This window comes from Mya arenaria, chromosome 4 (assembly GCF_026914265.1).
Source record: "Mya arenaria isolate MELC-2E11 chromosome 4, ASM2691426v1".
Classification (NCBI taxonomy): domain Eukaryota; kingdom Metazoa; phylum Mollusca; class Bivalvia; order Myida; family Myidae; genus Mya; species Mya arenaria.
Genome location: NC_069125.1, coordinates 72,046,214 through 72,062,887, shown reverse-complemented (window position 1 = coordinate 72,062,887; position 16,674 = coordinate 72,046,214). Strand labels below are relative to the sequence as shown.

General features: G+C 38.6%; 1 protein-coding gene across 1 annotated transcript; it reads right to left on the bottom strand.

Moving 5' to 3' along the window:
- Nucleotides 1-403: 403 nt before the first annotated feature.
- Nucleotides 404-6,969, bottom strand: LOC128230037 (cytochrome c oxidase subunit 6A1, mitochondrial-like). The gene is made up of 3 exons (XM_052942020.1): nt 6,788-6,969; nt 1,716-1,855; nt 404-728 (listed from the first exon to the last, which is right to left on the bottom strand). The coding sequence occupies exons 1-3, from the start codon at nt 6,933-6,935 to the stop codon at nt 615-617; spliced, it is 402 nt and encodes a 133-aa protein (XP_052797980.1). The 5' UTR covers nt 6,936-6,969; the 3' UTR covers nt 404-614.
- Nucleotides 6,970-16,674: the final 9,705 nt, after the last annotated feature.

The following is a 16,674-nucleotide window of genomic DNA, read 5'->3' as shown; positions in this document are numbered from 1 at the left end:
CTAACTAAAGTTATTCAGTTTCATAGGCAAGTTTGACGCCGCCCGGCCACCCAGCCGCTCGCCCGAAACAAAGATGTTCGTCATCCTAAATAACCAGGTTTCACTATGTGAAAACCTGGCCCCAATTTCTCGAAATTTCTTAGGTCTAACAAGCTTAAGTCGCTTATTTCAATTAGCCAAAATACATACTGAAAATGGATTCTGATAAATGAAAAATGGTTTATTATGATAATCATACAGATGTTTCCTACATTGTTTCTAAAATTTCTTGAAGAAGTAAATATAACACATTTTATAGAACAACAAAAATAGTGATATTAGCTTAATCCTGTTATAAGGGATTTAAGAAGTTTCGAGAAATTGGGGCCTAGTTACAAATCATAAATGGAAATACCAATGAATATACATTTTACAGTTTGTTTATTTTTAAACACACTAAATAATGTTTACTTATTTCAGAATACTAATATAACAGATTATCAATCAAGAAAAAAAGGTGTTACTCAAAGCCAGTTTCCTTTAATGTTCATCACTTTTCTGTTTACAAATATTTAAGAATGACCACTCTGAGGTTCAAGTCCACTATGTGTATCACACATTTCTACACGGTCTGTTTATTCCTCCTCCTCCTCCTCGCGGGTCTTGAGGTGACCAAAGTGCTCTTGGTTGCCTGCTTTTATGATCTTGTAGTTAAACAGCGGCGTCCTTCCATCACCCCAGGGAAAAGGCTGTCAACAACAACAAACCAGTTAGAAAAAAGAGTTGAAATGGCACACAATAGGAAATCTTATTATGATCTATTAAAAAATCTTAACACATTGATGATTTATCAACTGAGACAATTATATACTCTTTTTAAAATTCTTCCAGGAATGAGGCCAGGGCCTTTCTTTGTGGGGAAAAATGTGTCATTTAGTTATAAACTAAATTCCATTTTGCCTAGAAATGAAAACCAATGCTTTAAAAATAGACAGAAAGGATAGAATGAGATATTAAAACACAAGCATAATCGTTGAATTGATATCTTACGCCTGATTAGGCAAAGTAGAACAATGAAAATAAAGTGTTGGTTAAATATTCAAACATGTAATATGGCTACAGAGTGATGGACTCTTATAAACGTTGGATATGATAAACAAGTTTTTTTACGACTGTTTGAAATAGATGAATATTGTATAAAGTGTATCGATATATATATGCCTCTAGTTTGTTCCATAGCTTCTTCTAAGATTTGATCTAGTTCTTGAGCTCATGTGACTCACTATTACAAATTGTCAAGCTGTTGAGATTTAATCAAGGGGAACATTCTGACCAAGTTTGTACACAATCCCTACCAAAAAATGATTCCGGACAGAGAAAAGTGTGACAGACAAACAACGCCAGAACAATACCCCCCTCCCAAAATCCTGGGAGGGGGGGGATAATTTTAATGAAAACAGAATACACCAATGTTTCTTCACCATACCTTTTTTTAAAACAAACAAATTGGGAATACTATTTTCACGTTTAGGGGGAAAATTTGTTATAGTAGTGGGAATTGTGCCAAACTTATGCCCAAAATTGGTCAGAATAAACCCATTGGATTTCCATCAGTGGAGTATGTACATGTTCCAATATTTTTAAAAGAAACATAGCTGGATATTCAAATATCACTTAGCAAAATAATAATAAAGACATGTTAAGTAAATATAGACAAATGTGACTGAAAATGTTACCTTTGTGTTTATACGGAAGTAAGGATAGTCCGGTAGAGGTTTGATGTCATGATGATTGGTTGCGATGTAGTAAGAGTACAGAGCAAGGAATGGGAACAGGAACCCGTACGACACCCGCTTGTACATAGTGATCTCCTTTACTGTGAAAAAACAACAACATGTGTCAATCAGAGATTTGAATTAATTAATGACAAAGTAGTCACATGGCAACAATTATTTTTAAATTTGGTTGATTGGTGGCTATTCATAGTAATGAGTAAAGTAAAAATTTAGAACTTTCTTGGGCCTGTTAAATCTTTAAGGCACTTTTCGCATTCAAGGGTACTGTGACCTTGACCTGACTATCCCTAAAATCAATATGGGCCATTGACTGGTCAGGCCAAAGCTTCATGTTAAGTCTGATGACCATAGGTCCAGGAATTGACCAGTTTGTGTTCAAGGTTAGTTTGACCTTGACCTTTGACCTGATAATACCAAAAATCAATAGGGGTCATCTACTGGTCAGACCCAACCTCAAAGTCAAGTTTGAGAGCCATGCTTGAGGCATTGTCGAGTTATAACTCAGACAACCTTTTTGCATTCACAGGGCTTCCATTAAAGGAAGTTTGGAAGTATATTTCTCGCTACAGATGGATTAAAACTTCCAAAATTGATTCGTTGGAAGTACAAAAACTTCCATAATTTTGAAGAAAACTTCCGATGTTAAACAAAGCCTGGAAGTTCAACATATCAAAATCTGGTGTTAATTTTACTTTCATGGTCACAATTTCAATCAGTCTTTAAGTAAAATGAATTATTGTACATTTAATATAAGTCTTTGAATTTGGCAAGTTTAAGTAGCAAATTATTGATTTATTGATATTTTAACATACTGGTTAAAAATAGGAAAAAGATCATTCTTTCGAACCATGTTTTTGACGACACACTTTGACAATTTTTACCTGTTCAGGTGAGTTAATTGTCAGGAAAGTAAGATTTTTCAACTACAATGTTATTAAGCAATTTCTTAGATTTCATTTATTTATTTGTATATCTAAAGAAAACAAGGAAACAACATAATAATTTACACCAAAAAAAACCCATAGAAAAGGACATTTAACAGCACAGGTAAATATCAGGTGTGACATTTTTTTAAGAAATCTAAAAGTTTATTTTTTTGACCATTTTTGATGTAGCTGTTCATTTTCACCATATTATGATTTGATATATAGAAAATTGTTAAACTAAACACCCCTATATACATTTGAAAGTTTGGAATGCTTTTATTTACACATTTTCTCCACAATAACATCCACTGACTCCAGCCGGAGGCCTTGGAATGTACCTTTCACATTATCAGTTGTTTTACTTTACTTGAAGTTCTTGTTGGTATGATAGTCCTTAAAGCACTGGTTCACACAAAGTGCAACCTGGCACTCTGGACACCAACTGATGTCATGACACGCTTATGTCCATCCTGATCCTTCTACTCGGGGTTACAAACCACACAGTTGCGTAGCGGCCTCACTCGTTTTGCACTTTCCTTGGCTGGAATGTACTCTGGAAAGCACATTGACACCATACGTGTTGGGATTTCACCAAAAACTGGTCGCCGTCTTTTCACCTACCTACACACTATAACCCCAGCTTCTTCCAATAAAGAACAGACAATGGCAGATCTGAACTGTATGTAACAGTATGTAGCTGTTGACTAAAGTCATTTTGACTAGGTAGAAAAACTTTCTCCACCATTTTTTTGACTTTCTAGTCAGGCAGTTGTAATGTCCAAAAGATCCACACCACCCATGTGTTTGCAACAGTCCACAATGCACTTTGGTTTCCTGACATTATCACCAGTGCGATAATCACGTTTTTCCAACATTGCTGTGTTAGCCGCATGGAAGTTTGCCAACATGGTTACATCCCAGTTGTCTGAAAACAGAAAATAACGTTCATTGATTGTAAGGTACTAAAACAATTTGTTATTTCATAGGTATCTTTACACTTTCTTTCAGACGGACGGATATTGCAGATGGTCGTATCTGTGAATTCATTTGTTTATTTTTTTATAGAAATATAGTTTGTCATGTGTGTTTGTCTCATTACTTGACCTCTTATATAATTGTTGAAATTCTTTTCAATGAAAAAGCAACAAAAAGACTGTGATAAAACATATCACTTGTGTTTTTCCCCAATGTTTTTGGCTCCTATTTGTATTATCTGGAATCAAAAAGACGTGTATAAAATATAATGGCACAAACCTGTCCCTTGACATAGATCTGGAGAAGAATGGAGCCTCTGTGACATAATCTGAAGTTCAATACTTGTAGACTAGTCCCATGGCAATGACCAGGGAAAAGAATACCTTCATTTTGAAAGGGGTGACATTCTCCGAATTCCTCATTCGCCTGTGGGTTGCCAGTTCCTGGTTTGCCATCCGGTTTGTTGCAAACCCATTGGTCTCTATACACATGACTTCAAATAAATCTTTGTCAATGAACATTCATATAGTCAACGAGATTATGCGAGTCCATATCAACATTTATTGTCCCTCCACCACTGAATGGCATGACAGTTGGAAAGGTTTCATTTCCTGTCCACCCTGCTTCCTGGTCAGCTTCAATCTCCACATTGTTTTCTGGTCCAAAGACCGACAATGGCGTCTCTAAAAGAATGTTGCAGTTTCTTCATGGTTGAACAGGGTCGAAATCATCAAAAGGATCATCTGAATCATGGTCACTGTCTAATAAATTGTGAACAAATCTGTCATTGTAATAGTCGTCTTCTGAGTCGGAAGCCACTTTTATTGTTATGAATCACTGCGCATGTCGTTCTATTTATATCGCGGAAAATCAAGCATAACTACAATTAATGTTAATAAAGTTTTTCATAGGCATACACCAAGGCTGCAACAACTTTGATATAGGGAAAATGGGTTGATTGAGTTCAATAAAGCACATGACCTAGGATGTAAACAGGGTCACTATCAAGAACGACATATGATGAGCTTAGCACTGTGAATGGGATTATCGGAGAACAACTTATGACGCGCTTAGTTGCTAAAGGGTCAAAGGTCACTGTGACCTTGACCTTTGACCCCTAAAATCAATAGGGGTCATCTACTGGTCAGGCCCAACCTTCATGTTACTTTTGCTGACAATAGGTCCAGGTATAATTAAGTTATCACTTGGACAAGCTTCAGTCTACCCACGGACCAAGAGACCCACAGACTGACAGACCCACCGACCGACCAACATGTGCACAGCAATATACCCCCTCTTCTTCAAGGGGGACATAATAATTAATTGACACAAAGCATTCAGATGAACATAAACAGGCAACATGAATGAATGTGTGCAACTGAAAGATGTATCTATCTCCCATTTATGTCAAACCCCTACTGGGGACCTAGACATTTGCGAGGTAACCTGCAAGAAAGCTTGTTAAGGTTGTGAAAGAAACAGAACTTCTAAAAACAAAGTTAAAAATAGGAGGTACAGATTAGGTTAAATAGCAAACCAAGTCTGACTGACAGCTTGATCAAACTGCTCCAGGACAGGGCAGGCCACTATGTTGGGTGGGAGGTTGTTCCAATGGAAGACAGCTCTTGGAAAGAATAATTATTTGTAGCAGTCGGTGGTGGCAGATACAAATTGTAAGAGGAGGTGTGATAATGTTGAGATGGTCTTGTCAGTGGGATAAGGTAGTCAGAGATGGGGATGGCTAAAAGGTTGTGTTATTTTGAACATAAGAGAAAGCCTGTTATCTATTCTTCTATGATCAAGCCTACGCCACTGTAGTCTGCATCATGTCTGTGACACTTTGTATATATTTCTTTAGACCTTGCGGTCAAGGATAACCCGTGAAAGTGCAAGCACTTATTTCCAATGGGGTCCTTTGTTTTTGCTGAAGGGACAGCACGCTGAAGAGACAGTGGTGGGATACAAAGAAGTCGGGGTGCGATACCCTAGCTCTTTTTTCGAAGAGACCCCTTGGTTCTTTTACGTGCTCTGTGTAAAGCACTGATACACGGGGTACAACTTTCCTGGGTTAAACCAGTACTGAGTACACCACTTTTCCAAGCACTACCCTTTTAATGCCGAGTACCAGGCAAGGGAGCTACTTGTACCAATTTTTAACGTCTTTTGGTATGATGCGCCAGGGATCGAACACACGACCTCCCGCTCCGTAGGCGGAAGCTTAACCACCAGGCCACGGAGACGGTTTGTCAATAGTCTAGTCTAAAATAATAGACGTGTTATACGGGATTCTTCCAATCCCTAACGTCTAAACGGGAATGTGCAAAAAACAGGGGTGTTTTAAAAATATTGAAATTGTTTTAAGTGAAGTATTTTATGGTTGAAATTGATCATAAAGAGTTATATAAATATTTTACCATGTAAGTGAAATGTTATTTTGCACTAAACAAGCATTTAATGCATTAAAACAAGTTGTTTACCTTTCCAATCAAACGAAAGTTGACTGACACAGACAACAATTATGCGAAGGGGAACAACTCAATACAATCGTAATAACTCAGCCTCCTCCGACAAAGCTTCGAGATAGACCTCGTTATACAATCGTAACAACTTGGCCATGGCCGAAATGTTCCGAGCAATTTAAAACTGTGCCCTGAAGCCTTGCAGGTGCCCTTCATGTATATATCGTTATGTTTTGACAAAATGAAATAAAGAAAAGCTGTCAACCTCATAATTATAAGTTGGATATTTATTTTTTGTGTATGGAACAAATATAAAATAACATTATCTGGTAATATTTCTTGTTTTTGTGATATTTTATAGCAGCTATATGCTTTAATCCGGAATTCTGATCAGAACAACTACCCACTTTTGATACTAAACAATTTGTACGTGAAGGATTTGCCATATCAAAAATCTAAAAAAATCTGTCAAAGTACAATTATTTTGACTAGTCAATAGTCATGCTTGGACAGATTCAAGTTGGCATATGTGGATATCAGTAAAAGGACACCAAACTGTAGACAATAAATGTGCATTTAAGACAAAATAAGTGGACGTGATTCCCCACCCACCAATTTTCCAATGAAGGTCAATCGAAATAACGAGACTTACACATGTGTTGTTGGTATTCATTAAGTGGTTGTTGTGCATTACCAAGCCTATTGCCGGTAGAAAACCGCTTAGTTTGGGAACGTTTGACATGTTCTCGGATCAATCGAGCTTGAAATGCCCGAAAGCTTGATCTCGATACTAGAGACATCTTGGAATAGACGAAAACAAGTGTAATTTACTTTTCACCGAAAAGAAAATTTAGGCAGTTTTAATGATAATGTTAAATAACAGGATGACAGGAATAACAGAACGGATATTGTGAAAGTAAGAGGACCCTGAGGGAAAGAACTTTAATTAATTGAAAATAATGTTTAATATGCAATAAGATACATTTACGCATCATACCTGATACAGTAATGAAGAAAAAACAAAACGTTACTGTACCATTTTTCATTGTTAACGGTCATTTTAATTAAGACATGCTCAGGAATTGGTCAATAAAAAGCTCTACATTACAATACAGTCAAGTACTGTATAACATGAAGGGATATTACGATTTTCGAAATTACCTTCCATGCTGTATTTCTTCAACGACTGATAGCAAACATATTTCAGAATTTCAATGTTTTGAAGCAGTTTTGGCCCAGCACCGGTGGGTCGTCGAATTGAAATCAAGTGATTAGTATTGCATCTCAAAGTTATTTTGTGTACAACTAAACTATACCCTTGTATGCAGTTGGTGCGAAAACTGAAGACATTCTACGCAGAAACTGCTGATTCCAAGCTTTTAAATATTTGAGTGTGCCACTTATATGATTAATGATATTAAAACGAGCATATTTTCGCACGCTTATTCACTTGACACGTTTTACTGTTTAAAATGTTTTCAAAAAGTTTGATGATTTTGTATGTACTGTATGTCTTATGTAAATAACATTTTCCCACAATTATCCTGTTTTTTTTTAAGTTGTTTTGCAGCCAAATGTTTTCTGTTTTACACGTGCCGTACACGGGCAACTAGCGGCTAATGCGGCAGTACCATTTATCTGTGACTACTGCCATGCAGTAGGGTCCGCATTTACTGCAAGTAAACAACTAAAAAAAATATATTCACTTGTTTATCTTTATGTCATATTCATATTGCTAAAACTACATTTTTTCCTTATAAGTTTGCGTTGAATGAATAAAATGAGACTTGAATTGACTTGTCTTGACAAATGAATATCAGAACGCTTTAAGAATATTTAATATTTCCAAAAGGGATACAAATAGGCAAGTGCTTATTGATAAAAAGAATAGTTATAAACGATTAGTACGTTACAAAAAAGAGCATTTAAGCTAGTGAAAATGAAAGAGATTGAAAGTCTTAAATCAAAGAGTCCGAAAGAATTTTGGAAGTATTTTAGAAAAAAAATGATAAAGTAAAGGGTCAGACTATTGACGTTAAAGATTTTAAGAAATACTTTGGAAATTTGATCAATGAAATAAATGTTGTAAGAGACAACGAAAGTGAACAGTTTTGTGAGAAGGATCTACCTGTGAATGATCCTATTTGTGATGAGCTTGACGTTAATATTACCGTGGAAGAAGTGAGTATGGCTGTTAGGAACTTAAAACGTTGTAAAGCTGGCTCATCAGACGATTTGATAAACGAATATTTCATTGAAACGTGTGATATCCTAGCGACCCACCTAGCAGATTTGTTTAATATTGTTACGACCTAGCCCCGTGGTCCGTCGACGCTATCAACTGTCCCTTTTAGGGTGACCAAGTATTTGAAGTGTTCCCCTCGTGACTGCCCCTCAGGTACTGGTAGCGAAACCTCTCAATGGCAGTTAAATTGTATGTAGTCTAACCATTGCGTGTCAAAAACTAGTTCACCGGGAAGACAACTCAAATCGATGTTTACAAGTTTAATAAACGTTGGAAAACAGTACACCAGCGGAATAAATCATCATTTAAACATCAAAAGAAGAAAAGGTACAGTATGCAATCGCTGGGTAGACACAGGAAAACGCTATATCATCGTGTTGAATTTTATAAGTCCTTTAAACATTAATTTTCCGCGAATTTCCTATATAATTCTTTTTGGATTTTATCAAGGAGACAAATAATAAAAATCGTTTCATTTGTTATCGTTTTCTATTTCCAGTTAAATGTCAAAACCAAATGCCAAAATGGACGAAACGCCCGAGGGCGAATCGTACGGAATGTGCTTCAAGCTATGTCCAAGTTACGTCTCCTCTCGATTCTGGAAAACCCCGCCTTATATACACACATGGTCAAATGACCGAAAATCATGGTCATATGACCCGACCGAAAATGACCCGACCGAAAACGACCCATATATTTGGGTCAAATGACCCAAAAATATTGGCTGACAGCCAATCCAAGATGGCGTCGTCATAGATTGTGAACTATTGAAAAAGTAAATAAACAATCTTCTCTACATGAACACGAGGATATTCACGTCTGATTTTCTGTGTCTTTACCCAAGTTAATCAGGTTTGTGAGCAATGAAATCTGAATAAAATAAATGTAGATAGCTTTGTGTAGCATTTGTAATAACTTTTATCCCTGTGGAATGATTGCTCACTCGGCGGTGGCAAAATTCAAACAAGGCTGGCGCTCCTGGAATGTCGGGGCGTTGCTAGTTTCTTGTGTGATTTGCCATTGACCGATAACAACAATAATACATATTATACAAAGAATAAGGTACGTGCATATTTTTCTAACACAACCGTACATATGCTGGGGCATATCAATACCCCCCTGGCAAATAGGCAAAGCTCCCGCTGCCTACAATTAAACATCAACAAAGCTAAAGGTTAATACCATACTGTAATTGAATTACGCCACGGTAAAGCTTAAACACAAACTTATTTGCAATTAACGTCGCTTTTATCAATAGTTATTAATTTCACTTTGCACAATATCACTTTTTTGTTAATCACTATCAGTTCACAAATAATCACAAGTAAAGTGTTCATTATTTGTCTTCATAAGAATCCTGAATTTCGTTTCCGTCGAGATCCGTCAGTAGTTAGAAGCTCCGAGCTGACGGTGGTCCTGGGCCGTGAAAGGGGGTGCGCCGCTCACATCCCCCGTATCCGCACGGAGACCCCATACATAGCCGGTCTCGGCACGGAACTACTGCAGAAATCGCAGTAGTCGTCCGGTATCCTCGTGGTGATCCATGGCAATGGTGCTGCCTTCTCGTCCCATTCGATGACGTCCTCTTCGACCGTTTCATTGTACGTGAAACGGGAATGGCAACCGCTAGCGCGCATCCCTTGCGCGTGCGATCTTCCCCTTGACGACGGCTCTCTCTTACAAGTAGGCGCGTTCGTGATTGGCGCGATGCCGAAGAAAAACAAGATTGTTGGCGTATTTTATTCTGGTTTGTTTTGGCACACTTTTTCTTTGTGCCCTTTTTATTTAAAGGGGCTCCACCGTTATTTACCGTTTTACATTCAGGTCTATCTACCTTGGACAATATTTCTGTATCGTCGACGATCACGCGCCTAACTAGATTACAATTTCCGGCCTGAATCAAGGGTACCTCCGCCTCACCGAAAACCAACTTTTGCTTGCTATACAGAATGTCTACCGGTCCCGTTCCATGGCACACCAATACGTCGAGACCAATCCAGGCGTCATCCCCAATGTCCGCCACAATGAAATCATGGTCGAAAGCCACAGGACCTATATCCAGTTGCCACGTGGAAACGCCCTTTACCTCCAAAGGCACACCATCTGCCCCGGTCAGGCAAATGTCCACCTGCCTTAGCTTAGGACGATTCCACTCGTACAACGACAAAAATAAACGGCTCGAAATAACCGAACAGGGGGCACCAATGTCCACCACAAACGCCGTCTGTGTTGCGTTTACAGATCCCTGGATGTACCATTTTGGTGCTTGCCCTTTTACCCATGCTGCGCTACATGGTTCTCCTTCCTTCAATCTAGTTGTGTTGTCGATCGTCTCATCCGAGTCATGACCTTTCACGCTTACATGGACCACCCTCCGGTCGCAAGGGCTGGTCCCGGGAAGTTTAAATGTCCCCCTTGACCATCGTGGTATTTTTTGCCAACCTCGTCATAGATTCCGTCAGTGTCTGCCGAATTCGAATCACTAATGGCGTCTAATCTGCTTAACCCGTTCCGAACCTCTCGGGTTGCAGTGTAGCCGTCATCGCCGCCGACTTCGCTTGAGTACTGGTCACGGTTGGTCATTGCTTTAGTCCTCCGCTCCTTCCGATCCGGGCACCTCCGTGCGTAGTGGCCTTGCCCATGACAGCTGTAACACTCGACCTTCGTCTTGGGGTCTGTGTTCACTCGACCTTCTAAACGCTCAAGTCGGGTTATAAATTCCTTCAGTAGGTCATTTTGTAGCTCATCTGGCATTAGTTCGGTCCCGTTTTCATTTCCCTGCCCCTTGACACGTATGACCGTATTTTGCCGCTCAGGTCCGTAATAGTCACTATCGTGCTTGTCCCAATGTGGTTCGTACGCCCGCCTTGCTTGAACTCTCCCTCTCCCGTCAGCTCTGTCTCGTCCCATGATTTGTATCCAGTTGACAGCAAAGTACACCGCCTCATCGACCGTCCTAGGTTCTTTATTAAATTCAAGTTCGAACCGCATGTCCTCGTCTGTGACCCCGTCCAAGAACCGCCGCACGAGGTCCTCGTCCCTGGTCTTCCGGTCTCTGAACCCATGTGCCTTGTCATACAGCAACTTGAGGTCCGATGCGTACTCTTCTACCGTCTCCCCCTGTCGTTGCGTCCGTCTGCTGAATATCGCGGCATATGACCGGGGCGTTTCAACGGCCCTGAACCTACTATTAAGCTCAAAAATAAGTTCTTTGTAGTCATTCATGGTGTTAGGCTTTAATTGTGAAAATACGAATTGTGCTGCTGCACCCTCCAGCCTAGGCAGTAGCTGGTCTAGCATATCGTCCTTGGACCAGCGGAAACGTCCGGCTATGGCTTCGAACTGCGACAGCCAGGTGGTCCAGTCTTCTTTACCAGTGAACACCGGCAACTTAACTAGTGGGTACCTCGCAGTGCTTTCGCGAAAATAGGGGACGCCGCGTGTCCTATCAGGCTTAGCGTATTGCCTTTGGTACATCCGGTCCGTTTCCCAATTACTACCGCCTACTTCCGTGTTCCTGGAGCTGGATATCGCATACCCATCCCATCGCGTTGACTCCGTCGCGTGGTAGCCATAGGGCGCCCCGGTCTGGTTACCCGCGTCACACATGTGGTCAGCATCCCCTTCCGTTCGGCCGGCACCGTTGTACGTCATCCCCCAGCGCACATAAGAAGAAGCATCTGCGTTACAGGCCTGACCTGAAATATGCTTACCTTCATTGCACTTGTTCCTTGAGTTACTACTGTTATACCCACTTATATTGCTGTTATTTGTACAAGATGTGACCGTCTCTCCCGATCCATCATTACCCTTAGCCATCCCTCTTTTGATGGACTGTAACTCCCTAACAACATCCTTTAAGGCCCCCGTGATACCTACCATAACCTCACGTAACGGCCCCTTGTCACGATCACCTGGCGGTTCGTTGGTTGTAGACCCGGCCTCGGACACGGAGTCCAGTGTGGCATACTCGTCAGCGTCGTCCTCTACCCCTGGCTTATTAAATTTAACCTCCCCACTATCGACGTCCCTCGGATCAGTCATATCGCGAACTCTTGAACTCCTTGGATAAACCCCTGACCCGCCTGGTGCGTGAAGTCCTATGTCACCACCCCCTTCGTCTGGCGTAGTTCGTATCGCTGAATCTGTTATAATAACAGATCCCACCGCTGCCACCAATAAATGTTACGACCTAGCCCCGTGGTCCGTCGACGCTATCAACTGTCCCTTTTAGGGTGACCAAGTATTTGAAGTGTTCCCCTCGTGACTGCCCCTCAGGTACTGGTAGCGAAACCTCTCAATGGCAGTTAAATTGTATGTAGTCTAACCATTGCGTGTCAAAAACTAGTTCACCGGGAAGACAACTCAAATCGATGTTTACAAGTTTAATAAACGTTGGAAAACAGTACACCAGCGGAATAAATCATCATTTAAACATCAAAAGAAGAAAAGGTACAGTATGCAATCGCTGGGTAGACACAGGAAAACGCTATATCATCGTGTTGAATTTTATAAGTCCTTTAAACATTAATTTTCCGCGAATTTCCTATATAATTCTTTTTGGATTTTATCAAGGAGACAAATAATAAAAATCGTTTCATTTGTTATCGTTTTCTATTTCCAGTCAAATGTCAAAACCAAATGCCAAAATGGACGAAACGCCCGAGGGCGAATCGTACGGAATGTGCTTCAAGCTATGTCCAAGTTACGTCTCCTCTCGATTCTGGAAAACCCCGCCTTATATACACACATGGTCAAATGACCGAAAATCATGGTCATATGACCCGACCGAAAATGACCCGACCGAAAACGACCCATATATTTGGGTCAACTGACCCAAAAATATTGGCTGACAGCCAATCCAAGATGGCGTCGTCATAGATTGTGAACTATTGAAAAAGTAAATAAACAATCTTCTCTACATGAACACGAGGATATTCACGTCTGATTTTCTGTGTCTTTACCCAAGTTAATCAGGTTTGTGAGCAATGAAATCTGAATAAAATAAATGTAGATAGCTTTGTGTAGCATTTGTAATAACTTTTATCCCTGTGGAATGATTGCTCACTCGGCGGTGGCAAAATTCAAACAAGGCTGGCGCGCCTGGAATGTCGGGGCGTTGCTAGTTTCTTGTGTGATTTGCCATTGACCGATAACAACAATAATACATATTATACAAAGAATAAGGTACGTGCATATTTTTCTAACACAACCGTACATATGCTGGGGCATATCAATATTGTATTATCATCTCGGGGTTTTCCCAATGCATGGATGGACGGAATTATAAGTTCCGGTGTATAAAAAGGGAGATGACACAAATGTTACAATTATAGAGGGATAACTCTCATTAGCTGTTTAGCTAAAATATACGCATCTATTATTAACAAGCTTTTAATGTTGTGGGCAGAAAAGTATGAAAAAATTTCAGATGCACAGTTTGGGTTCAGAAAGGGGTTTTCTAAAACAGATGCAATATTCTGTCTGAAATCTGTTATCGACCACATGTTGAATAATGGTAAAAGACTATATTGTACGTATATTGACATGCAAAAATGTTTTGATAGTGTTAATAGGAATGCTCTGTGGTTGAAATTACATACAATGGGTATAAATGGAAAGATGCTTAGAACCGTACGATCCATGTATACTTTTGTAAAAGCAAGGGTTAGACACTGCAGCAAATACTCAGAGTTCATAGAGATATCAGTCGGCCTGAAGCAAGGAGATATTTGTTCGCCATTTTTTTGGTCAATGTTTATAGATGACTTAGAGTTATATCTTGAAAATAATATAAGAAGTGGAATATCTCTAAATGACATAACATTAATTTTATTGTTGTATGCTGATGACATGGCAATATTTGCAGAAACTCCTGAAGAGATGCAGTCTACCCTCAATAATCTTAAATCCTACTGTGATAGGTGGGGGCTAAAAGTGAACGTTGAAAAGAGTAAGGTTATGGTATTCAGACGTCGTGGACATGTTCGTGCTAACGAGAGCTGGAAATATGGCGAATGTTTATTAGAGATCGTTGATAATTTCAATTATCTGTGAACTGTGTTATTGTCATGGATCTTTTTCTTCAAATATACAATTGCTATGTGGAAAGGCATTAAAAGCAATGAATGTGCTTCTCAATAAATTGAAAGAGCTTACGTTTAGTCCTAAAACAAAATGTCAATTGTTTGATGCTTTTGTCACGGCAATCCTAAATTACTCATCTGAAGTTTGGGGTTTTACTAAATCGAAGGACATTGAACGTTTACACTTAAAATTTTGCAAACGGATTTTGGGTGTTAAACCATCATTAAGCAATGCGGCAATAGATGGGGAGTTAGGAAGATACCCACTACACACGTATCATCAAGTATTGGGTAAAACTATTATGTACCAAAAATTGTATTGTAAAAAGTATATATGAGATGTCTTTGCGGGACTTAGAATCAAATAAGAAAAATTGGTTATTTGATGTTAAGAACTTATTATTTAAATACGGCTTTGGTGACGTTTGGGAGAATGCCTCACATATGAATACACAACTATTTATAAACGAGTTCCAGCAAAGAATTAAAGACTGTTTTATCCAGGACTGGACAAGTAATTTACAATCAAACTCTGTGTTAAGAGTTTATAAGGAAATAAAAAGAGACTTCGAATATGAAATATATCTAAGTGCGAGTATTCCTACTCATTTGCTTAAACTGTTCACACAAATGAGGATATCTTGCCATAATCTACGGGTGGAAACTGGACGATACGGTCGCAATCGTATAGAGAGACATGAGAGACGTTGTGAAGTGTGTCATTCTGGGGACATAGAAGATGAATTCCATTTTATGTGTGTTTGTCAAAAATATAAAACTATCCGTAAACGCTATTTACCGGCGCATGTTATTCAAAGACCAAATATGGTCAAATTTCTTGAACTTGTTGTATGCAAGAACTCTGATGTAATATATAAAATGATTACTTATATATGCTATTAAAATTAGAGATAATGTATTACAAGGTTAAGATTGTCATCGTTTTAACATTCTATGTATCGTAAATGTTTCCTTCTCGAAGTCATATTTATTAAAATGCTCTCCACTCGTTATTTTAGCTCTATTTGAAATAAATGCCTTTTTTTGGTCTAAATATAAATATACATACCTGTGTAAGGAACCTTTTTAGTAAATATGATATTTGTTTTGAAAGTTATTAATTTACCCTCCAACAAAGTATTATTAATTTATTTTTTGGTTTTAACGGATTATGATGAGTTACTTCATTAATATCTTCATTCTTGCGATTATTATCATTATTATTATTATTATTATTATTATTATTATTATTATTATTATTATTATTATTATTATTATTATTATCATTATTATTATCATTATTATTATTATTATTATTATTATTAAATTTGCTCATTGAGTTTCGAAGTGAATAACAATACTTAAAAGTAACTTTATGCAATATACTGCTGTATATAATATACCATTATAGGTTAACATAACACGTTTGTTGTATTGTGTTTGTATTTATTTACTATTGACTTGTACATATTATTGTTACATGTTTATGATGATAAACTACATGTTTAAATCCAAATAAAATACATTCTGTTTCTGATTCTTCTTGACCGATCTTGTAATGTTTAAAGAGTGCCATTTGATATTTTGAAGCGTATACTATTTGTTAAACATAACTATAAACTGTGAATAATTGTTTCCGACTGTGGATAACAATGCCTTACATAAGCCGATAAGGTATCAAAAACATAACCTACATACCAAGTTAAAGTATTGTAACGTGCGACGCCAATGAAACAAACACCAGATAGCCGAGCTTTCTGGCGTAATGAAACAAACACCAACAGATCCCTTCAGGGAAAAGCATGCTCTACCCTGAAGGGGTCCACTGGTCTTTATATACACTAACTTCTCTATTCTCACAGCGCGTGACTCATCTGGCATGCGGGGATGCCAGATAGAGTTTTCCAGCACGGCTGAATTCACCGGAAATGCCTATCCAGTGTGCTAGAAAGGCATTTCCATGACGTCAGCCGTGCTGGAAAATTCCATCTGGCACCCCCATGCCAGATGAGCCACGCGCTGTGACGTAAAACTTTTTATTGCTTTTATTATATACTTTATGTAACCATAATTATGAGATTTCAATAAATGTGTTCCATAAATATTAACTTTGCAAAATATATCTTCAAAACAAAACTAAATAACCCTTAAAAGACGTGATATCGAAGGAACTTATTGACGTATGCAGTGAATACAAATTACTGCTCG